We start from the raw sequence: 24,200 nt of genomic DNA on the forward strand, positions 1-24,200 counted from the left end.
AGGCCGTGTCCAGGATTTGTCGATGGGTATTTAGGAAGGTCAGTTTTCAATCAAAATAGAGCTGAAAGGGACCTTGGAGGTCTTCTAGTCCAGCCCCTTGCTCAAGCAGGAGACCCTGTACCATTTCAGAGGAGTGACTGTCCAGTCTCTTCTTCAAAACCTCCAGGGATGGAACACCCACAACTTCTGGTGGGAAGCTGTTCCACTGGTTCATTGTTCTGACAGGAAATTTCTCTTTAATTCCAGGTTGTTTCTCCACCCACTTCCATTCGCAATTAACCCAAAGGATCACCTTTTCTGTTCAGGAGCTGAAGCCACGTGGTCCTGTCCTCCAATAAACCGTCTTTCCAAGCAGCCTCCATGTCTCCAGTGTCTTTTTCCCCACTTGGAGCCAAACCCAGAAGGACATTTCTTTCATCAGTGGAATCTAGAAAACCTGGATAAATTATTAAGTTGACAATGGATAAATAGCCATATATTCAGGAAATTTGCTGGAGATTAAAGCTGGGGAGTTACTGGGGGTTTTTTTCCCCTTTCAACGTTGGTGGAGAAGAAGAGAAGGGCTGAGGGAGGGGCTTGCTAGGCTTTTTATCACCTGTTCAGTCCCACCTCTCTGTTTCCTGTTCCTGTGTAAGAAATGTATTCTGATTGGTTGTCAGACTCCCATGGTGCCATGCAGGGGGCTACTCTCTAGGCTGTGTTTTGAATCCAGGTTTGGATGAGTTCTCAGATGCCATGTGGTCAGTTGGGGCCAATATTATCATGCTTTAATCCCATTCCCCTGTATCCGAAGTGGAGAAGTCTTTATTATGTAAAGTGGACTAGCTCAGCCTTCTTAATGGCCCACTGACAAAGTGGGGATGGGCAGGAAGCTACAGGCAGCTATTCTGTCTTTTAAAAACATGTTTCTTTTTTTCCCCAGAGAAATATTCTGCCTTTTTTTATCCAGAGAAATATTCTGCCTTTTCACTATTTCCTAGGATATTTCATTTTTCTGGGAGAGGGCTGGGTGATAACTTCCTACACCACAGCAACCCAAAATCAAGTAACACTTTGCAAAGCCAAACTTCACTCTGTACGAGAGAATCCAATGTACTTTAACGTCTCTGAGGAGTTTTGCCATGTGTGTTTTCTCCCCTTCGGCGAATAAATTGGAAGGGAGCAAAACTGAGATAGTGAAAAGGATGCAGGATAGTGAAAAGGATGCTGGAGCTGCAGGAATTGAAGCATTTGTATTGAATGCAGAACCAACCCAAAGGCCTTCAGATGAAAAATAAGTTGGATGTTATCCTAGATTTGACAACCTTTTGGTTTCCTACAACGGTTTTACAAGCCAGCTTGGAAATACCAAGAAAATACCATTTTCTCTAAAAGAATGAGAGGCGGAACCATTCTTTGCAGTTCAAGTTTCCATCCGGACTTTCTTGGTCCTTTCCTCTTATTCCCCACATTTCCTGCGTTACAATGGCGACGAACGCCCCGTTCCTTTTCCTTCTTGCCGTTCTTTTGCTATGGCTCCTTTCCCGTTGGTGGCTGCAGCGCTACCACGGCCTGAGGAAGTGGCGGCGGCCGGACCACCGGACACTTTTCTCAGACGGACCGGAGGAGTCAGCGATGGTGCGACGCGACGTCCAGGCCACCCGCGTCCTCTTCGTGACGGCTCACCCTGATGACGAAGCGATGTTCTTCGCCCCCACCATCCTCGCCTTGAAGCCGGCCAGCCTATGGCTGCTCTGCGGCTCCACAGGTGAGGGAGGGGAGGGGGAGGAAAAAAAAAAGAGCGCTGCGGAGTTGCCTAGCAACCGCGGTCTCGGAACGCCCACTTTGCGCGCGGGGCTGAACGCGCTCACGCCATTGCCGCACGTAAGGGGCAGGCGCTCTGACGTCATCTGGCTTCGACCTTCCAAAGAGCTCCGCCCATCTGTAGCCTGTATTGCCCGAACTAATAAAGGTTGGCCGTTGAGTGTGACGTCACTCAGCCTCAGTTTTCCCTGTCTGCAAAATGGGCATAAAAACCAAGCAGAAATTGCTTTATTGAGAGGCTTATGGCCTAAAAAGACGTGATGGGAAAAGGAGAGAAAAGAAAATAAAAGTCCCTCCCCTCAAAAATCATCAAATTTTCCCCAACAGAATAAACAAATAAATAAAAGTTAAAAATGCTAGAGTAGGACTGGGGAGGTGCAAGTCCCCGCTCACCTGTGGAATCTTAATACATAACCTTGGAACTAGTCTTTTTTTAAAAATAAATATTTGTATTGTACATTTTTTCTTTATAATACATCACATTTGCAGTTTTGCAAGAGATGTATCCAGTCCTTTTTAAGAGTACATTGCTTTATACACTCTGATTATAACCAATATTCTCTTAATCATACATTTATAATCTCTTTTAAATACATAATGTTGTCTGTTATAGTTATATAGGCATTATTTTCATAATTGTACCATAGCATTCTATATATTTCTCTCTCTCCTCCCTTCTCCTCCCTTTTCCTCTTCTCCTCTCCCCTCTTCTCTCTCCACTTCTCTCTCCTTCCCTCTCTCCTACTCCTCTCCCCTCATCCATTTCTTTCTCTCTTTTCCCCTCTTTATTTCCCTCTCCTTCTTTCTCCTGCCTCTTCTTCCCTCCGCTCTGTTCCGCTCTGTTCCACTTCTCTCTTTCCCTTCATCTCTCCACTTCCCTTTCATTTGCCTCTTTCCAGACCATCCTACCTGGCAGGGTTGTTGTCTGGAGAAAAGTGAAGGAGGGAGGGCCTTGTATTCCTCAAAGGCAGGATAAAAACTGGGGAGATAAAAGCATGATAAATCCACACGTTTTCTTTGCAGGAATAGAGAGACAGTGCAGGATGCTTAGCAGTGATTTTGGTATTGCTATACTATTATTTATTCTTCTTAATCCTTGACTTACAACCATTTGTTTAGCTCAGTGTTTCTCAACCTTGGCGACTTTAAGTCCTGTGGACTTCAACTCCCAGAATCCCCCAGCCAGCACAGCTGTGCTGGCTGGGGGATTCTGGGAGTTGAAGTCCACAGGACTTAAAGTCGCCAAGGTTGAGAAACACTGGTTTAGTGACTGTTTGAAGTTACAACAGCACTGAAAAAAACCCCGACTTAAGTGACTTGGGACATCGCCCATTTGGTCACATGACCAAATGTTAGAAGCTTGGCAACTGGCATGGACTTATGACTGTTGCAGTGTCCTTGGGCGACCTTCGGGCAAGCAAAAGTCAATGGGGAAGCCAGATCGACTTAGCAACCACTAACTTAACAACTGCAAAACTCGCTTAACAACGGTGGCTAGAACGGTCGTAAAATGGGACAAGGCTCACTTAACAACTACCTTGTTGAGCAACAGAAAGGGTGGGCTCCACTGTGGTCGCAAGTCGAGGATTACCTGTATTACCTGAGCCGAGGTGGTGCAGTGGTTAGAGTGCAGTACTGCAGGCCACTTCAGCTGACTGCTAGCTGAAGTTCGGCGGTTCAAATCTCACCGGCTCAAGGTTGACTCAGCCTTCCATCCTTCCGAGGTGGGTAAAATGAGGACCCAAATTGTGGGGGCAATATGCTGACTCTGTAAACCGCTTAGAGAGGGCTGAAAGCCCTATGAAGCGGTATATAAGTCTAACTGCTAACTGCTATTCAATTGCTAAGAGTCAATGCTGACTTGGTAAGCATCCCCAATCAATCCAAATCCATCAGAGGGTGTGCATCTTTTGAACTCGTAGTCCTATTGTGATTATTGCCATTATCATCATTACAGGTAGAGACCTTGCATTACCACCACAACGGAGCCCAAAATGCATGTTGTTAAGTGAGACGTTTGTTAAGTGAGTTTTGCCCCGTTTTACGACTTTTCTAACCACCGTTGTTAAGCGGGTTTTGCAGTTGTTAAGTTAGTCACGTGGTTGTTAAGTGAATCCGGCTTCCCCATTGCCTTTGCTGGTCAGGAGGGGATCACGCTACCCTGGGAGGCACTGCGACAACCGTCATAAAAATGAACCCGTTGCCAAGCGTCTAAATTTTGATTCACGTGACTACAGAGATGTCGCAATGGTCGTAAGTGTGAAAAAGGTCACTTTTTTTCAGTGCTGTTGTATCTTCAAATGGTGACTTAAGTGAACTGTTGTAAGTCAAGGACTGCCTCTAATTCTCCACCACTGCCCTCAAAACGGCAAAACGGGGGGGGGGAAAAGTTATAAAACTTAGCCAGTAAAAGAAAAATACATCAACTTTTATACTTTTCCAGCACAGATTCTATTACGTGGACTCGTATTGTGTTATTCATTAACCTCTTCCTCTTTTGATTTCTCGGTGACTTTAATTTTTTTTTTCTGAGGTGGAGGGGAATGTATGTGCCAAAAATACATACGATAGAGCCGAGGTGGCGCAGTGGTTAGGGTGCAGAACTGCAGGCCACTTCAGCTGACTGTTATCTGCAGTTCCGCGGTTCAAATCTCACCGGCTCAAAGGTTGACTCAGCCTTCCATCCTTCCGAGGTGCGTGAAATGAGGACCCAGACTGTGGGGGCGAAATGCTGACTCTGTAAACCGCTTAGAGAGGGCTGAAAGCCCTATGAAGCGGTATATAAGTCTAACTGCTATTGCTATCTATCTATCTATCTATCTATCTATCTATCTATCTATCTATCTATCTATCTAATCTTCTTATCCTATCTATCAGCCATCTGTCTTTCTCTGTCTCTCTACCTATCATCCATCATCTATCTATCTATCTATCTATCTATCTATCTATCTATCTATCTATCTATCTATCTATCTATCTATCTACCTACCTACCTACCTACCTACCTACCTACCTACCTATCTATCTGGGTGAAATGAGGACCCAGACTGTGGGGGCGATATGCTGACTCTGTAAACCGCTTAGAGAGGGCTGAAAGCCCTATGAAGCGGTATATAAGCCTAACTGCTATTGCTATTGCTAAAAAAAAAAAGGTAAATAAATAAATGTGAAACGGAGGCCTGCCAACAGGCAGCAGAGCTGGCAGCAGATTCGGACAGTGAGGAGGGTTGGGGAGGAAACTGGGCCAGTCCTGGAGTCTGGGGAAGGCTCGGATGAGGGTTCTGTGTCGGGGGCAGAGAGGGGGCCAGGGCCGTCCGATAGTTATCAGCTGCCTTCAGAGTCGGAGATCAGTGAGGCAGAAGAACAGCTGGAGCCTGTTCCCAGTGTGCGCATGCGCAGAGTTGCCAGACAAAACTCGGGAGTGAAGCCACAGGTGGACGGTGAATGGCCCCTCCCATAGGGAATAAAGAGGAGCGAGAGGGGAGTGGAGTTTGCAGGAGTTCCATTCATTCGAGTGAAGATCCATTCCTGACTCCTTGCCAAGTAATTGCTGCTACAGCGTGGAGTTTGGAAGATATCGGCCTGGCAGCTCTCCAAGCCTGATAAAAGTCCGTAGTTGTGAAATCTCTTGAAAGACTGTTGGCCGGGACTTTGCTGGAGAGGAATTCCCTTTAAAAATAGATAAAAAAGGGGATTTATCGGGACAAGGAGTCGGCTTCGTTCATTTGGAAAGCCTTAAGTGAGAACATGACTTTAATCTCTTTTATCATTCACAGGGAATTATTATCAGCAGGGAGAGATTCGCAAAGCGGAACTGATAGAAAGCTGCGACGTTTTAGGGATCCCTCCTTCCAATGTAACCGTCCTGGATCACAGGTAATTTTCTAAAAAAAAAACACCCCAAAACTACCATTGTTGGGTTATGCAAAAAGTCATAGACTCATACGAGCTGAAAGGGACCTAAAAGGTCATCTAGTCCGACCCTTCATCACTACACCATCCCCGATAGTTGACGACGGGTAGTCCTCGACTTACGGCCACAGTGGGCACCCCAAGATTTCCACCGCGAAGCAAGACAGTTCTTCGGTGGGTTGTGCCCCGTTTTGCTACCTTTCTTGCCGCAGGTCGTTAAGCGAATCGCTGCAGTTGTTAAGTTAGTTACAGGGTTGTTGAGTGAATCCTGCTTCCCCGCTGACCTTCCTCCGCAAAAGAGGATCACTGCCACCGTCATAAATATGAGCCAGTCGCCAAGTGTCCCAATTTGGGTCACATGGCTGTAATCATGTTGCAAGTCTAACAGGTGGAAAACAGTCATAAGTGACTTTCTTGAGTGCCGTTGTAACTTCAGACGGTCGCTAAAGGAACTATTGTAGGTCAAGGACTGTTAAGTGTTCTCGCTGTCAGGAAATTTCTCCTTAATTCCAGGTAACCTCTCTCCTTGGTTAGTTTCCATCCATTGCTTCATGTCCTAACCTCAAGTCCTTTGGAGAATAGCTTGACTCCCTCTTCTTTGGGGCAGCTCCTCAAATACTGGAAGACTGTTATCCTGTCCCCCCCCCCCCCCTTCTCTTTGATAGGGTAGACATAGCTAGCTCCTTCATTTAGTCCCCAAACCCTTTATTATAGTAGAATAACGGAAGGGACCTTGGAGGTCTTCTAGTCCAACCCCCTGCTCAAGCATGAGACCCTATGTTATTCCAGACAAATGATTGTTCAATCTTTTCTTTAAAAACATCCACTCACAACATCCACTCAAAAACATCCACTCGCAAGTCATCTGGTGGCAAGTTAATTGTTCTCACTGTCTGTAAATTCTTCCTTATTTCTAGGTTGGTTCTCTCCTTTAAAAAAAAAGTTTTTCCCCATTTTTATTCTTTTACATATAGTTGCAAGCAGGGCCGGCTTTAAATCTATATGCTAAGGATTTATTATCCTTATTAAGAGCCGATAGCGCAGTGGTTAGAGTGCAGCACTGCAGGCTACTTCAGCTGACTGCAGTTCTGCAGTTCGGCAGTTCAAATCTCACCGGCTCAAGGTTGACTCAGCCTTCCATCCTTCCGAGGTGGGTGAAATGAGGACCCGGATTGTTGTTGGGGGCGATATGCTGACTCTGTAAACCGCTTAGAGAGGGCTGAAAGCCCTATGAAGCGGTATATAAGTCTAACTGCTATTGCTATTCAGTTCAGTTTATTAAATTTCTGAACTATTGCTATTGCTATTATGAGTTCCAGGACGCTCCTATGTTTAGAAACATTATTTTCCCAAGGTCAAATCCTGGTTTTCTTAGCGCTGTTTTGTTTTTTCCTCCCAGATTTGATTTAATAGCTTTTATTTTTCCAGCGCAGGCCAAAAAAAAAAAAAAAAGACATCAGACAGAGGGCAAGTCAGTTTCTCTGTCCTTTCCACAGCTAAGCAAATCCCAGACGGTCCTTATTTACGGAAGCACGCAAACACTGCTTCCAAGAAGCAAATCCCACGGGAATCGACAAACCATCTCGGCGGCTTTCCTTGCCAATGATTCCTGGAGGTTTGGAGGGTTGGCAACTCTCTCCGTTGAGACGGGTTGTGTTTTTAGAGGTGGAAAATGGAAAAAAGAAATTGGAATAAAATTTGGTGGTTTAGCCCAGTTCCCACAGAGGCAGCCCTGCCAAGGAAACCCAGCCGTTGTTACTACAGCCAAGCTTTGCAAATGTCCCAAAGGCATTTTCCCAAAACGCAACTGGATTTTCCTGGGCTTTTTAATTTTTTTAATAAATGTTTTGCTCTTCATCCAAGAAGCTTTCTCTGTTTTCCGGCTTCTTGGATGAGAAGCGAAAAAGAATTTTTTTTTTTTTCTTTTAACTCCAACCACCCCAACTTTTTTGTTTTTACTTTTTACAAATGCTGAGTGTCGTACGTTTTGATCTAAATAAAAGAGCATTAATCATATTTGTTTCACTGAACGAGCTTGTATAATTCTAATAATAATACACGTATTTATGTTAAGTTGAGGGACACGGTGGCTCAGTGGCCAAGACGCTGAGGCTTGTCGATCAGAAAGGTCGGCAGTTCGGTGGTTTGAACCCCTAGCGCCACGTAACGGAGTGAGCTCCCGTGACTTGTCCCAGCTTCTGCCAACCTAGCAGTTCGAAAGCAGGTAAAAAATGCAAGTAGAAAAATAGGAGCCACCTTTGGTGGGAAGGGAACAGCGTTCCATGCGCCTTCGGCGTTGAGTCATGCCAGCCACATGACCACGGAGACGTCTTCGGACAGCGCTGGCTCTTTGGCTTTGAAACAGAGCTGAGCACCGCCCCCTAGAGTCGGGAACGACTAGCACAGATGTGCAAGGGGAACCTTTACCTTTACCTATGTTAAATTATAAGCTTTCATTATTTAGTTATTCAATATTTCAATGTGTTATTTTTATGTCAATCAACCCTATTCTGAATGCCATCCCTTTTTAAAACAAATAAAATATTATTAAAAAACATATTTGTTATATTTAGCAAGCTGGCATAATTCTAATAATAATAATAATAATGCAAGCATTTATGTTAAATTATAATCTTCCATAATTTTCCTATTTGATTTATAATCCTCCATCAGAAAGATCGGTAGTTTGGCGGTTCGAATCCCTAGCGCCGAGTAACGGAGTGAGCTCCCGTGACTTGTCCCAGCTTTCAATGTGTTATTTTTATGCCAATCATCATATTCTGTGTATCATACATTTTAATAGAAATAAAATATTGTTAACCCTATTTGAAAAAATATGCAAAAAGGTTTTAAAAAGGGGGAAAAAACAAGAAACCCCAAGAAAATCCAGTTGCCTTTTGGAAAAGCATTTTGTAGGACAAGCACGATCTAGAATGATCTCCGTAGACACGCTGGAGAAAGGTTTCTCGTCACGGTTGTTAAGTGAATCGCCGCCGTTCTTAAGTTAGTCACGCGGTTGTTAAGTGAATCTGGCTTCCGTATTGGCGGTCGGAAGGTCGGGAAAGGGGACTCTGCAACCGTCACAAGTACATGCCAGTTGCCAAGCCTATGAACTTGGATCCCATGACGGTCGTAACTCCGAATGGTCGCTAAATGAATGGTCATAAGTCAAGGACTAACAATATTGAAAGGTTTCCTTTGTCAAGGCTCAAAGTCAGTTTTCCTGTTCTCAAATCTTGTCTACTGGGCGAGGGATTTGCTCCCCCACGAGCGATTATCCTTCCCCTCCGCCTTTCTTCTGACTCATGTAAACAACGGCAGGGGAGAAAACTGGATCTCGCCTCCCCGCAAAAGGCAGTTTTGTTTTATTTAGGCCAGAGTGCACAGGCTGTGGTATGCCAGGGTGCGCTGCCGCGCATTGCATTCCAGAGCTGCACCCGGGGTTATTCCAGAGCATGGGAAGGGAGGCACAGCCACAGGGCTGCCAGAAGTTTGCGTTGAAGCGAGCTGGAAAACACACCTATGCTCCAAGGCAGGCAGAGAGGGAGGGTGGAAGTGGTGCATGGGATGGAAGAAAGAGTATTCAGCCTGGGGGACTTTAAGAGGGTGGATTTCTACTCCCAGAATCCCCCAGCCAGCAGGCTTTAAGAGGGGTGGGCTTCCACTCCCAGAATCCCCCATCCAGCATGCTTTAAGAGGGGTGGGCTTCCACTCCCAGAATCTCCCAGAATTCCCCAGCTAGGAATGCTTTAAGAGGGGAGGACTTCCACTCCCAGAATCCCCCAGCCAGCAATGCTTTAAGGGGGGTGGGCTTCCACTCCCAGAATCTCCCAGAATCCCCCAGCCAGCAATGCTTTAAGAGGGGTGGGCTTCCACTCCCAGAATCTCCCAGAATCCCCCAGCCAGCAATGCTTTAAGAGGGGTGGGCTTCCACTCCCAGAATCTCCCAGAATCCCCCAGCCAGCAATGCTTTAAGAGGGGAGGACTTCCACTCCCAGAATCCCCCAGCCAGCAGGCTTTAAGAGGGGAGGACTTCCACTCCCATAATCCCCCAGCCAGCAATGCTTTAAGAGGGAAGGACTTCCACTCCCATAATCCCCCAGCGAGAAAGAAGCTCAGGTTTGTTCTGTCCTGAATCCCTAGAATTTAGACTTTTCCGATTCTGTTGCTGCAGCCAATATCAATACAATTTAAAAATCCAGACTAATGTATAGGCCGTCTTTGAGTTACAACTATTTGTTTAGTGGCCACTCGAAGTTACGACGGCACTGAAAAAAGTGAGTTACCCCCGTTTTTCACACTTAGGAGCATTACGGTACCCACCCCCCATATGGTTAGGTGATCAAAATTAAGACACTTGGCAACTGACTCATATAAATGACGGTCCCGGGCTTACGTGATCCCCTTTTGCCATCTTCTGACCAGGAAAATCAACGGGGAAGCAAATTCACTTAACAACCTCATGACTAACTTAACAACCGTGATTCACTTAACAGTCGTGGGAAGAAAGCTAATCAAACGGGAAGAAAAAACACCGCGCTACTTTCTTGCTTAGCACGGCCGTAAGTTGAGGACTTATCCGTATCTTTTAGTGGCCCCTTTTAAAAATCATTGGCGCTTAGGAAAAAAACACACAGTTTAACCTAGTTTTAACTCGACAGGCGACGGGAGGCTCTTTTTGCGTTGATTGTTGTCCCGCCGTTGAGGTCAGAAGGATTTCATTTGATCCTCGGCCTCCCCGCTGTCTCTTTCCACCGGCCTCCCGTGACCTTGACCCATGCCAGCCACGGATCTTCTGCCAGGTGCTCAGCAGAAAAGATTGGCATCTGTCAGAAATGATGTAGGGTTGGACTAGATGTGATTGTATGGTTTGTTTTTAGAATTCGAATTTCACTTTTGTTGGTTATTTATTTCCTTCCTTCCTTCCTTCCTTTTTTCATTCCTCTTTTTTTTCCTTTCCTTCCTCTCTTTTCCTTTCCTTCCTTCCTTCTTTCCTCTTTTCCTTTCCTTCCTTCTTTCCTCTCCCTTTTCCCTTCGTTCCTTCTTTCATTCATTCCTCTTTCTTTCCCATTCTTTTCTTCCTCTTTCCCTTCCTTCCTTCCATCCTTCTGTCCTTCCTTCCTCTCTTTTCCCTTCCTTTCTTTTATCTCTTTTCCCTTCCTTACTTCCTTGCTCTCTTTTTTCCTTTCCTTCCTCCCTTTTCCTTTCCTTCCTTCTTTCCTCTTTTCCCTTCCTTCCTTCCTCTCCCTTTACCCTTCCTTCCTTCCTTCCTTCCATCCTTCCTTTCTTCTTTCCTTCCTTCCTTCCTTCCTTCCTCTCTTCCCTTCCTTTCTTCCTCTTTCCCTTCCTTCTTTTCTTCCCTTCGTCCTTCCTTCCGTCCTTCCTCTCTTTTCCTTCCTTCCTTTCTCTCTTTTCCCTTCCTTCCTGTCTCTTTTCCCTTCTTTTCTTCCACTTCCACTTCCTTCCTTCCCTCCGTCCTTCCTTCTGTCCTTCCTTCCTCTCTTTTCCCTTCCTTTCTTTCTCTCTTTTCCCTTCCTTCCTTCCTCTCTTTTTTCCCTCCCTCCCTCCCCCCTTCCCTCCTCCCTTCCTTCCTTAGGAAGCTTCCAGATCATCCGTCTGCCGAGTGGGACGTCCCTCTCCTCACAGAGCTAATCCTCTCACACATCGAAACCCACCACATTGATTTGGTAATTTAGTATTTTAAGTATTTCTCCCTGACTTCAAGTTTTCTTTGCTTTACAGACCCACAAAGGTCTTAAATCAGGAGTGTCAAAATCAAGGCCCTCGGGGCTGCCCTGGGAACAGTGAAGGATCCTTCTCAGGGGTGGGATTGAAATTTTTTTACTACTGGTTCTGTGGGTGTGGCTTGCTGGGTGTGGCTTGGCTTGGCGGGCGTGGCTTGGCGGGCTTGGCAGGGGAAGGATACTGCAAAATCCCCATTCCCTTCCGGTCAGCTGGGACTCGGGGGTGGCAGAGAACAGATGGGGCGGGGCCAGCCAGAAGGGGTATTTGCCGGTTCTCCGAACTACTCAAAATTTCCGTTACCGGTTCTCCAGAACTGGCCAGAACCGGCTGAATCCCATTTCTAACATCTCTGCTACCGGTATGCTGATCTCAGTCTGTTCGTGCACAGGCCTGACGTGCGCTGCACACGCATGCACAATCCATTGCCCTTGCAACAACCAGCTGCTTGTTGGGGCTTGCGCAGGCACCGCACGCGGTCCGAACGTGCACACTGTGTCTTTCAGCATAAATACAGCTATAGAGCGCGGGCGGGAAGATCCAAATGAGCCACTGTACCGGGACGCTCTCAGCTGCTCCAGGCCACGCCCGGTCCAAATCGGCAGTAACCCATCACTGTCAGGAGGGCTGGGTAGGGCCCACCTGAGCTCTGTTGTCGGCTGCGACGGCCTCCGGCAACCTTCTGCCAGCGGAAACGGAGCTCCCGTTTTCGCTGGCGGAGTGCTTGGGCCACCACAGGTGCCCCGACTCTTAAATGAAAGGGTCGATAGCAAAGTTACAAGTAGTCCTCGACTTACAACAGTTCGTTTAGTGACCGCTCGAAGTTACAATGGCACGGAAAAAGAGGGACTTACGACCGTTTTTTCACACTTACGACTGTTGTGCCATCCCCACAGTCCTGGAGTTTATATACATTCAAATGCTTGGCAACTGACTTAAATTTACGACAGTCGCTGTGTCTCTCAGGGTCACATGATCTCCTTTTTCGTGAACTTCTGACGAGCAGAATCTATGGGAAAGCCGGATTCGCTTAACAACCGCATGACTCACTTAACGACTGCTGGGATTCTCCTCACACCTGTCACGAGACGCGTTGCAAAATGGTGCAAAGCTCACCGGACCAATGTCTCGCTTAGCAACAGAGACTTTGGACTCAATTGTGGTCATAAGTCGAGAACAATATCCCACACAAACCCTTTGGTTGTTGCTTGGAGCAGCTGTAAGAAGGGGGTCCATGCCAAAAGACCCCCAAGAAGGGGCTGTGGGGAAACAAGGGGGTTTGGGTGGTCCCCCCTGGTAGTGGTCCAGCTCAGGTGCAGCCAGCTGCGAAGGAAGGCCTCGCCCCCCCCCCCCAAAGTCAAACCAGACCAGCCGGAAATGCCAGGGACGTTTTCTCCTCAAGGTGGCATCGGAGGAAGAGGCCATGCCACTCAAGGTGGCTTGCATTGGGGGGGGGGGGGATGTCTGTTGCAAGGGGGTCAGAAAAGTCAAACTGGCTTTCTTCTCCTCCGTTCCTCCTCCCCTCTGCTCCCCAGTTTCCTTCCTTCTTCCCTTTCCTTTTTCTCCTTCCTTCCCCTCCCCTGCCCTACATCCTTCCCGCAACTCCTCTGTCCCTCCCTCCCTTCTTTTCTTCCTCCTCCCCTCCCCCCTACCTTCCTCTCTCCCTCCCTTTTCTCACCTCTACCATACCCTACCTTTGTCTTCCCTCTTCCTCCATCCCTTCCTTTCTCCTCTTCCTTCCCTCCCTCCTCTCTCCCTCCCTCCCCTCCCTGTCCTCTTCATTCCTTTCCTTCCTTCCCTTCTTCTCTGTCCTCTTTTTGTCCTTCCTTCCTTCCCCTCTGTCCTCCTTTTGTCCTTCCTTCTTTCCCTTCCTTTTGTCCTTCCTTCCTTCCCTCCTTCCTTCCCTTCTTCTCTGTCCTCTTTTTGTCCTTCCTTCCTTCTTCTCTGTCCTCCTTTTATCCTTCCTTCCTTCCGTTCTTTTCTGTCCTCCTTTTGTCCTTCCTTCCCTTCTCCTCTGTCCTCCTTTTGTCCTTCCTTCTTTCCCTTCCTTTTGTCCTTCCTTCCTTCCCTTCTTCCTTCTCTTCTTCTCTGTCCTCCTTTTGTCCTTCCTTCCTTCCTTCCTTCTTTCCTTCTCTTCTCCTCTGTACTCCTTTTGTCCTTCCTTCTTTCCTTCCTTCCTTCCTTCCCTTCTCCTCTGTCCTCCTTTTGTCCTTCCTTCCTTCTCTTTCTTTTGTCCTTCCTTTTGTCCTTCCTTCCTTCCTTCCTTCCTTCCTTCCTTCCTTCCTTCCTTCCTTCCTTCCTTCCTTCCTTCCTTCTTTCCTTCGTAATAGTGTAATTCTGTGATAGGTGGAAAACGCCTTCCCCTTGAGTTTAAAAATAAATAAACCACACAGTCCCTTTTTCTGGTTCTTTCCATCTAGGTTGTAACCTTCGACGCCAGAGGCGTGAGTGGGCACCCCAACCACCGATCAGTTTATGCCGCTGTCAGGTACGGTCTGCCTCCCTCCCCTTTGGAGCCCCAAATTTTGGTTGCTAAGCGAGACAGTTGTTCTGCAGATTTTGCCCCATTTTACGACCTTTTGGCCGCCATTGTTAAGTGAATCACTGCAGCGGTTCAGGGAGTCACGTGGTTGTTAAGTGAATCTGGCTTCCCCGGGAGGACGCCCCGAGACCCTGTGGCTGTCATAAATGTGAGCCCATGGCCGAGCGTCTGAATTTTCATCATCTGACCTGCGACATAGGCAGCAATGGTCATAAGTGTGAAACATGGTCGTAAGTCACTTTTTCCAGTGCCATCGTAACTTCAAACGGTCACTAAATGGGTGGTCGGAAGTGAAAGGCTACCTTCAGGGCTTCAGGCACCCACCACTCCCCTTATGGCTTCGGTTGCAAATCTCACGCTGTTAGCAAGGGTGTGTGTAACGTTTGGGGGTTCCCTGTTAGCACCTCCTCTTCGCAACCTGTGGCTGTTGTATAATGCTCAGATTTGGCCAAAAAAAAAAAGTTTTTTAAGAGGAGGCTGCCCCCTACTGGTCTTCCAGAGCAACTAGAATGGAATGGAATGGAATGGAATAGAATAGAATAGAATAGAATTCAAAATATAATTCAGGATAGAATTCTGGATAGGATAGGATAGGATAGGATAGGATAGGATAGGATAGGATAGGATAGGATAGGATAGGATAGGATAGGACAGAACAGAATAGAAACAGAATAGGAACAGAATAGAATTCAGAATAGAATAGAATTGAATTGAATTCAGAATAGAATAGAATAGAATAGAAATTCAGAATAGAATAGAATAGAATTCAGGGTAGAATTCAGAATAGAATTCAGAATAGAATTCAGAACAGAATTCAGGATAGGATAGGATAGGATAGGATAGAATAGAATATAGAATAGAATTTCAGAATAGAATAGAATTCAGGATAGGGTAGGATAGGATAGAACAGAATATAAACAGAATAGGAACAGAATAGAATTCAGAATAGAATAGAACAGAATTCAGAATAGAATAGAAAATAATTGAATTGAATTGAATTCAGAATAGAATAGAATAGAAATTCAAAATAGAATAGAATAGGATAGAATTCAGGATAGGATAGGATAGAATAGAATTCAGAATAGAATAGAATAGAATAGAATAGAATAGAATAGAATTTCAGAATAGAATAGAATTCAGGATAGGGTAGGATAGGATAGGATAGACTTCAGAATAGAATAGAACAGAAATATCAGTTAGAATAGAATTGAATCGACTAGAATAGAATAGAATTCAGGATAGAAAAAATAGCATACTTTATTGTCACTTTAAATGTACACTAATCAGCATACAGTAAAATGAAATTTCATTGCATTCAGCTCTCAAAAGATAACAATTTGTATTTTGTAGACTGCTCCTTGTATATCTATTCACTCCTGTTTGTTTCCTCTTCACAGGTCCTTGCACTCACAGAGGAAGGTTCCAGAAGGTTGGTGTTTATTAATTGTTTGTTTTTGTTTTTTGTTTTGTTTTATTTATTTATAGGCCGCCCTTTTCCCTGAGGGGACTCAGGGCGGCTTACAATCAAAAAGGAAGGGGAATGTAGGACAATACGAAAAAAGAAATGTGCACAAAGTAAATAGACAATAAAACTCAACATTCACTCAGCATTCGGGAGGGGCGAAATAAGATTATCCCCAGGCCTGACGGGTTAGCCAGTTCTTGAGGGCTGTGCGGAAGGCCTGGACGGTGGTGAGGGTACGAATCTCCACGGGGAGATTGTTCCATAGTGTCGGAGCCGCGACAGAGAAGGCTCTCCTCCGAGTAGTCGCCAGTCGGCACTGACTGGCGGATGGAATACGGAGGAGGCCAACTCTATGCGATCTGATGGGACGCAGGGAGGTAATTGGCAGAAGGCGGTCTCTCAAATAGCCAGATCCACTACCATGGAGCGCTTTATAGGTGGTGAGTAGGACCTTGAAGTGCACCCGGAGACCAACAGGTAGCCAGTGCAGCTCACGGAGGATCGGTGTTATGTGGGCGAACCGTGGTGCGCCCACGATCACTCGCGCGGCCGCATTCTGGACTAGCTGTAGTCTTCGGATGCTCTTCAAGGGCAGCCCCATGTAGAGCACATTACAGTATTCCAGCCTAGAGATCACAAGGGCTCGAGTGACTGTTGTGAGTGCCTCCCGGTTCAGGTAGGGCCGCAACTGGCGCACCAGGCGAACCTGGGCAAATGCCCCCCTGGTCACAGCTGAGAGATGGTGGTCAAAAGTTAGCTGTGAATCCAGGAGTAATTGATTATTTTGTTAATAAGTTATTTGGTTAACAAGGAAGAACCGTGAATGAAGCCATTGATCTTTAGCCTTCATACTTTTTTACAAGTAATCCTTGACTTACCTCAATGGAGCCCAAAATTTCTGTTGTTAAGTGAGACATTTGTTAAGCGAGTTTTGCCCCATTTTACAACTCTTCTTACCACAATTGTTAAGTCAATCCCTGCAGTTGTTCAGCTACTAACCTGGCTGTTAAGTGAATCTGGCTTCCCCAGGCGCGGCGACCATCATAAATGCGAGTCAATGGCTAAGCGTCCTGATTTTGATCACATGATGTGGCTGGGGAATTCTGGGAGCGGAAGTCCACTCCTCTTAAAATTTCCAAGACTGAGAAACACCACTCTAGGCAGACAATCCCACTCCTTAGCTGCTCTCCCCATCTGGAATCCTTTCTTGAGCATCGTCCTGAAGCTGCTTTCCTTTCCTTTCAAACCGCTCCCTTTGCTTCGTCTAGATGACCTCTGAGGCCCCTTCCATCCTTGTGATTCTATGGTCTTCTGTGCACCCGCAGCGTTAGTGGAGGACAGCTCCCCTGTTGGAAGAAATGTCCATCTGGGTTCAGTTCCAAGTGGGGAGAAAGAAAGACAGTGGAAAACAATGTTTGGAAAGATGGTTTAATGGTGGACAGGATCACATGAGTGCCTGGGTTTTAAGACCTCTCTGGGCTTTTGAATTCGAGCTTGTGTTCTGATTGTTTGTCATGGGTCAATGCAGGGGTAACCTTCATAGATTGCCTTTTGAGTCCCAGGCTTGGTTGACTCTTGCTGGGTGATGATGTAATGAAAGGGCTTTGGGCAATTCCTATTATGGCTCTGCCTGAAGGAGGTAGATCTTTGTTATGTAGAATAGACTGGCTCAGGCCTTAATTGACAAAGGTGGGGGGGAGCTATTAAGAGTGGAGTCTGTTAACTGCCTATGTTTCTCTGGCTCAGACCTTAATGGCCCATTGACAAAGGTGGGGGAGGAGCTATTAAGAGTGAGTCTGTTAACTGCCTATGTTTCTCTGGCTCAGGCCTTAATGGCCCATTGACAAAGGTGGGGGGGAGCTATTAAAAGTGAGTCTGTTAACTGCCTATGTTTCTCTGGCTCGGGCCTTAATGACCCATTGACAAAGGTGGGGGAGGAGCTATTAAGAGTGAGTCTGTTAACTGCCTATGTTTCTCTGGCTCAAGCCTTAATGGCCCATTGACAAAGGTGGGGGGAGCTATTAAGAGTAAGTCTGTTAACTGCCTATGTTTCTCTGGCTCAAGCCTTAATGGCCCATTGACAAAGGTGGGGGGGAGCTATTAAGAGTAAGTCTGTTAACTGCCTATGTTTCTCTGGCTCAAGCCTTAATGGCCCATTGACAAAGGTGGGGGAGCTATTAAGAGTGAGTCTGTTAACTGCCTATGTTTCTCTGGTTCAAGCCTTAATGGCCCCTTGACAAAGGTGGGGGGAGCTATTAAGAGTAAGTCTGTTAACTGCCTATGTTTCTCTGGCTCAAGCCTTAATGGCCCATTGACAAAGGTGGGGGGGAGCTATTAAGAGTAAGTCTGTTAACTGCCTATGTTTCTCTGGCTCAAGCCTTAATGGCCCATTGACAAAGGTGGGGGGAGCTATTAAGAGTGAGTCTGTTAACTGCCTATGTTTCTCTGGCTCAAGCCTTAATGGCCCCTTGACAAAGGTGGGGGGAGCTATTAAGAGTAAGTCTGTTAACTGCCTATGTTTCTCTGGCTCAGTCCTTAATGGCCCATTGACAAATGCGTGACCCGTCAAAAGCGCGGACGACAAAAGCGCGATCGACAAAATCGCGCCTTTGACGTCATCACAGCGCGACGAAAAAGATCGAAAAATTCAAATAAAAATTAATAAAAATTAAATTAAAGCAAGCCGATTCACATAAAGGTAAGGGTTAGGGTTAGGGTTAGGGTTAGGGTAAGGGTAAGGGTTAGGGTTAGCTTTAGAGCGTTAGCGTTAGCGTTAGGGTTAGGATAAGGGTTAGCGTTACGTTTTTCGTTACTTTAACGGTTAGGTTTAGGGTTAGGTTTAGGGTTAGGTTAAGAGTTAGGGTTAGGGTTAGGTTTAGGGTTAGGTTTGGGGGGGTTAGGGGAAGGTTTTAGCTTTATTTTTACATTTTTTCGATCTTTTTCGTCGCGCTGTGATGACGTCACAGCGCGCTTTTGTCGAGCGCGATTTTGTCCTACGCGCTTTTGTGGTGGAACCGACAAATGTGGGGGGAGCTATTAAGAGTGAGTCTGTTTGCTGCCTATGTTTCTCTGGCTCAGTCCTTAATGGCCCATTGACAAAGGTGGGGGGAGCTATTAAGAGTGAGTCTGTTTGCTGCCTATGTTTCTCTGGCTCAGGCCTTAATGGCCCATTGACAAAGGTGGGGGGAGCTATTAAGAGTGAGTCTGTTAACTCTATGTTTCTCTGGCTCAGGCCTTAATGGCCCATTGACAAAGGTGGGGCACGTTTCTGCCTCCCTTTTAGGGGAAATATTCTCCGCTTTTAATATTTCCTAAAATATCTCATTTTTCTAGGAGAGGGCAGGTGATAACTTCCTACACCACCATCTTCCACACATTAAAAAAAGAACCAGCAAAAACCCTGTAAATATTTGCCGTCTGCTTCAGATCTCCCGTTAACCTTTGCAAAATAAACATGTCCTTGCATGTTCCTGATAAGACTTGATTTCAGTCCTCTTATCAACCTGGAAACTCCCCGCTGGACATCCCCAAGGACGCATCCCTGGCCTGGCACAATTCTGCAAGAACAGCCTGATTTTTAATTTGGGTCTTTTTAATTTTTTTTATAAAGTCTTTATTAAATGTCAACCTCAAATATTAACCTTCAAATTAAGCTTGAAGGGAAAGGAAATAACAAACCGCAGCTAAATTGACCCAAACTTTATACCTCATATATGTTCCAATATCTCAGGGGCTGCCACAAAGAAGGGGGAATCAAACTATTCTCCGAGGCACCTGCAGAACAAGAAGCAATGGGTGGAAACTAATCAAGGAGAGAAGCAACTTAGAGCTGAGGAGGAATTTCCTGACAATGAGAACAATTAATCTGTGGAACAGCGAAGGAAGGAAGGAAGGAAGGAAGGAAGGAAGGAAGGAAGGAAGGAAGGAAGGAAGGAAGGAAGGAAGGAAGGAAGGAAGGAAGGAAGGAAGGAAGGAAGGCTGGCCAATGGGTGGAAACTAATCAAGGAGAGAAGCAACTTAGAGCTGAGGAGGAATTTCCTGACAGTGAGAACAATGAATCAGTGAACAGGGGAGGGAGGGAGGGAGGGAGGGAGGGAGGGAGGGAGGAAGGAAGGAAGGAAGGAAGGAAGGAAGGAAGGAAGGAAGGAAGGAAGGAAGGAGGAAGGAAGGGCAATGGATAGAACTAATCAAGGAGAGAAGCAACTTAGAACTAAGGAGGAATTTCCTGACAATCAGAACAATTATCAGTGGAACAGGGGAGGGAGGGAGGGAGGGAGGGAGGGAGGGAGGGAGGGAGGAAGGAAGGAAGGAAGGAAGGAAGGAAGGAAGGAAGGAAGGAAGGAAGGAAGGGCAATGGATAGAAACTAATCAAGGAGAGAAGCAACTTAGAACTGAGGAGAAATTTCCTGACCGTGAGGACAATTAACCAATGGAACAGCGAAGGAAGGAAGGAAGGAAGGAAGGAAGGAAGGAAGGAAGGAAGGAAGGAAGGAAGGAAGGAAGGAAGGAAGGAAGGAAGGAAGGAAGGGCAATGGATGGAAACTAATCAAGGAGTTAAGAAACCTGGAACCAATTGTCCTGACAGAACAATGAATCAGTGCAACAGAAGTGCCTCCAGAAGTTGTGAATGCCCCAACACTGGAAGTCTTTAAGAAGATGCTGGATAGCCATTTGTCTGAAATGGTATAAGGTTTCCTGCCTAAGCAGGGGGTTGGACTAGAAGACCTCCAAGGTCCCTTCCAACTCTGCTATTGTTTGTATTGCATTAAAGAAATTGGTAATAACCTGCCTCAGGGATGGAGGGAGTGACTGATTTTATTTTCTTGGGCTCCAAGATCACCGCAGATGGGGATTGCAGCCAGGAAATGAAAAGAGGCTTGCTCCTGGGGAGGAAAAATCTAGACAGCATCCTAAAAAGCAGAGACATCACCCTGCCAATCAAAAGTGCATATAGTCAAGGCTGGTTTTCCCAGTCGCAATGGATGGCTGTGAAGGTTGGACCATAAGGAAGGCTGAGCACCAGAGAATGGAGGCCTTTGAACTCTGGTGCCGGAGAAGACTCCTGCATTGAGTCCCTTGGACTGCAAGGCCATCCAACCGGTCAGTCCCAGAGGAGATCCACCCTGGCTGCTCTTTAGAAGGCCGGATCCTGAAGAGAAAACTCAAAGACTTTGGCCTTTGAGAAGGAAGGAGTCCCTGGAGAAGAGCCTCATGCTGGGAACGACGGAGGGCAAAAGAAGAAGAAGGGGACGGCAGAGAAGGAGGGGGCTGGATGGAGTCACCGAAGCAGCCGGCGTGAGCTTCAATGGACTCCAGAGGATGGTAGAGGACAGGAAGGCCTGGAGGAACGTGGTCCATGGGGACGCAATGGGCCGGACACGACTTCGCAACTAACAACAACAAGCTCAGGGATGTCCGATTTTGGCAACGTTAAGATTTTGTGGAGTTCAACTCCCAGAATTCCCCAGCCAGCCATGCTTTAAGAGGCGTGAGGGATTCTGGGAATTGAAGTCCACCATTTTTTAAGTTGCCAAAGCTGGATACCCCTGGCCTAGAAATGCCTTTCTTCCCATTTTTCTTTTTCTTTTAAACAGTGCAAAATTGCAAGGAAACCAAACCCTGTTTGAGGAACAGCCTCTTAGGTTGGGGGTGGCACCATCTGTCGGCTTTTACCTTGACGATAGGATGATTTACATTTCCCAGTAATTTTCCAGTAGCGGCAAGTCTCTTTGCTGGCTTTCTGCCACTCTGCCTTCTCAGTGAGGCTTTGTAGCTGCTGGAGAAACAAAAATTGTTTTGCTGGAAGATTTTCTCCGAGTTGCTTGTTTTTTTAACCTTGCAAGCCTCACCCTTCAGTTGGCCTTGACTTCTGAGAAGTATAAATTATACATATGTATATAGAAGAGACTGGGCTGCCATCTACAACACAATAGCAGAGTTGGAAGGGACCTTGGAGGTCTTCTAGTCCAACCCCCTGCCTAGGCAGGAAAACCCTATACCGTTTCAGACAAATGGCTATCCAACATCTTCTTAAAGACTTCCAGTGTTGGGGCATTCACAACTTCTGGAGGCAACTTCTGTTCCACTGATTCATTGTTCTCACTGTCAGGAAATTCCTCTTCAGTTCTAAGTTGCTTCTCTCCTTGATTAGTTTCCATCCATTGCTTCTTGTTCTGCCCTCAGGTGCCTTGGAGAATAGCTTGACTCCCTCTTCTTTGTGGCAGCCCTGAGATATTGGAAGACTCCCATCATGTATCCACTAGTCCTTCTTTCCATTAAACTAGACATACCCAGTTCCTGCAATTGTTCTTCATATGTTTTAGTCTCCAGTCCCCTAATCATCTTTGTTGCTCTTCTCTGCACTCTTTCTTTTACAATACAATAGGAGAGTGGGAAGGGACCTTGGAGGTCTTCTATTCCAACCCCCTGCCTAGGCAGGAAGCCCTATACCGTTCCAGACAAATGGCTCTCCAGCATCTTCTTAAAGGCTTCCAGTGTTGGGGCATTCACAACTTCTGGAGGCAACTTCTGTTCCACTATTTTATTCTATTTTATTATTGTTATTCTATTTTCTATCTTCTATTCCATATTTATTCTATGCTACTATTCTATTCTATTCTTATTCTATTTAATTATTCTATTCTATTTTCTATTCTATTCTATACAATAGCAGAGTTGGAAGGGACCTTGGAGGTCTTCTAGTCCAACCCCCTGCCTAGGCAGGAAACCCTAGACCATTTCAGACAAATAGTTATCCAACATCTTTTTAAAGGCTTCCAGAGTTGGGGCATTCACAACTTCTGGAGGCAACTTCTGTTCCACTGTTTTATTCTATTTTGTTATTGTTATTCTATTTTCTATCTTCTATTCCATATTTATTCTATGCTACTATTCTATTCTATTCTAATTCTATTTAATTATTCTATTCTATTTCCTATTCTATTCTATTCTATACAATAGCAGAGTTGGAAGGGACCTTGGAGGTCTTCTAGTCCAACCCCCTGCCAAGGCAGGAAACCCTATACTGTTTCAGACAAATGGCTATCCAACATCTTCTTAAAGACTTCCAGTGTTGGGGCATTCACAACTTCTGGAGGCAACTTCAATTCCACTATTTTATTCTATTTTGTCATTGTTATTCTATTTTCTATCTTCTATTCCATATTTATTCTATGCTACTATTCTATTCTTATTCTATTTATTCTATTCTATTTTCTATTCTATTCTATTCTATTTTATACAATAGCAGAGTTGGAAGGGACCTTGGAGGTCATCTAGTCCAACCCCCTGCCTAGGCAGGAAACAATATACTGTTTCAGACAAATGGCTATCCAATATCTTCTTAAAGTCTTCCAGTGTTGGGGCATCCACAACTTCTGGAGGCAACTTCTGTTCCACTGGTTAATTGTTCTGTCAGGAAATAAATCTGTCAGAAATGGTGTAGGGTCTCCTGCTTGGGCGGGGGGGTGGGGTTGGACTAGATGACCTACAAGGTCCCTTCCAACTTGAATCGTTTATGCAACCCAGTATTATAAATCTAATCGTCTAAAGGTGTCACCAGGGGCCAATTTCACTGTAGAAATCTCCCAGGGCTTGTTGAAACTTGCTTTAGAAAAACAAGGCCAGAAGACAGGTGTTGAATTTTCCCCACTGTTTGTGTTTCTCACACAGATTGTCGTTTCCTCGTCCTTGAGACCGTGAACGTTTTCCGGAAATACATTTCCATCTGGGACGCTCCGCTCAGCGGCTACCAAAACCCCGATGTTCTCGTCACAGCGACGGAAAGAGAAGCAGAATTGGCCCAGGTACATTGATAACCTCCTTCTTTCCCTCCGGAAAGTCCCCAGAAATTGGTTCCCATACCCAAGAAGTCAACAAAGGAGGGGAAGTTAATCCTCGACTTACAACAGTGGCTCCCAGCTACCACCGGTACGCTCGTACCGGGCCGTACCGCCTGAAACCCACCACTGGTCTGCCCTGGCTAACATCTGATGCTGTCTTCTCTTTCCAGAGAGCAATGCGGTGTCACCACAGCCAGCTTCTCTGGTTTCGCCGTCTGTACGTGAGGTTCTCCCGCTACATGGTGATCAACTCTCTGCGTTTCCTCTAACGGGGAAAAGAAAGGTTGTGGATGAACTGGAGACCCAGAGAGAAAAGGGGAGGAAGATGTGACTCTCTAGGTCTCTTAACGAGTGGAAAAATCTGAGCAGGACCTAATCTAGAAGAAGGGCCTTCTCCATGGTGGCTCCCTTCCTGTGGAACATCATCCTCACCGAACGTACTGATGAGGCTCCCCAAGAGCTTGAAGCAGACTCCTGGTCCCGGCAAAAAACCCTTTTATTAATTGAGTGTGAATTCTGCTCATTCACATCCAGCAAAGTCTTTCCAGGGAGGATTTACGGTCACAGACCTTATCTGGCTTGGAGAGCTGCCAGGATGATATCTGCAGACCTTGGCAAGGAATCTCAAGAGGATCACGAACCAATGAAGCAAACTAATTGCCTCCTGCAAACTCCACTCCCCTTTCGCTCCTGTTTTATGTCCTCTGGGAGGGGCCATTCACCATCCACCTGTGGCCTTTCTCCCAAGTCGACCCCTAGTCTTTAGCTGCTCCCTTCCTCTGGCAACTCTGCGCATGCACACACTGGGAACAGGCTCCAGCTGTTCTTCTGCCTCACTGATGTCTGACTCCGAAGGGAGCTGATGACTGTCGGATGGCCCTGGCCCCCTCTCTGC

General features: G+C 46.1%; 1 protein-coding gene across 1 annotated transcript; it reads left to right on the forward strand.

Annotated features, from left to right (window-relative positions):
* The first annotated feature begins 1,464 nt into the window (after positions 1-1,464).
* Positions 1,465-23,925, forward strand: PIGL (phosphatidylinositol glycan anchor biosynthesis class L). The gene is made up of 7 exons (XM_087702800.1): positions 1,465-1,747; positions 5,580-5,679; positions 11,312-11,402; positions 13,878-13,945; positions 15,397-15,428; positions 23,136-23,269; positions 23,476-23,925. Exons 1-7 carry the CDS (start codon positions 1,465-1,467, stop codon positions 23,572-23,574), a joined length of 807 nt encoding a protein of 268 aa, XP_087558926.1. The 3' UTR covers positions 23,575-23,925.
* The last annotated feature ends 275 nt before the right edge of the window (positions 23,926-24,200 follow it).

The sequence above is a fragment of the Thamnophis sirtalis genome, unplaced genomic scaffold (assembly GCF_051295495.1).
Source record: "Thamnophis sirtalis isolate CommonGarterSnake01/CBP01778 unplaced genomic scaffold, rThaSir2_p1.2 scaffold_17, whole genome shotgun sequence".
NCBI lineage: Eukaryota > Metazoa > Chordata > Lepidosauria > Squamata > Natricidae > Thamnophis > Thamnophis sirtalis.

What these genes read in the sequence shown, in the direction of transcription:
- PIGL (XM_087702800.1), top strand. Translation starts at nt 1,465, where the DNA reads ATGGCGACGAACGCCCCGTTCCTTTTCCTTCTTGCCGTTCTTTTGCTA. An exon ending in GTAACCGTCCTGGATCACAG is followed by an intron (nt 5,680 to 11,311) that starts GTAATTTTCTAA and finishes TTCCTTCCTTAG; the next exon opens with GAAGCTTCCAGATCATCCGT. An exon ending in GAGAAGCAGAATTGGCCCAG is followed by an intron (nt 23,270 to 23,475) that starts GTACATTGATAA and finishes TTCTCTTTCCAG; the next exon opens with AGAGCAATGCGGTGTCACCA.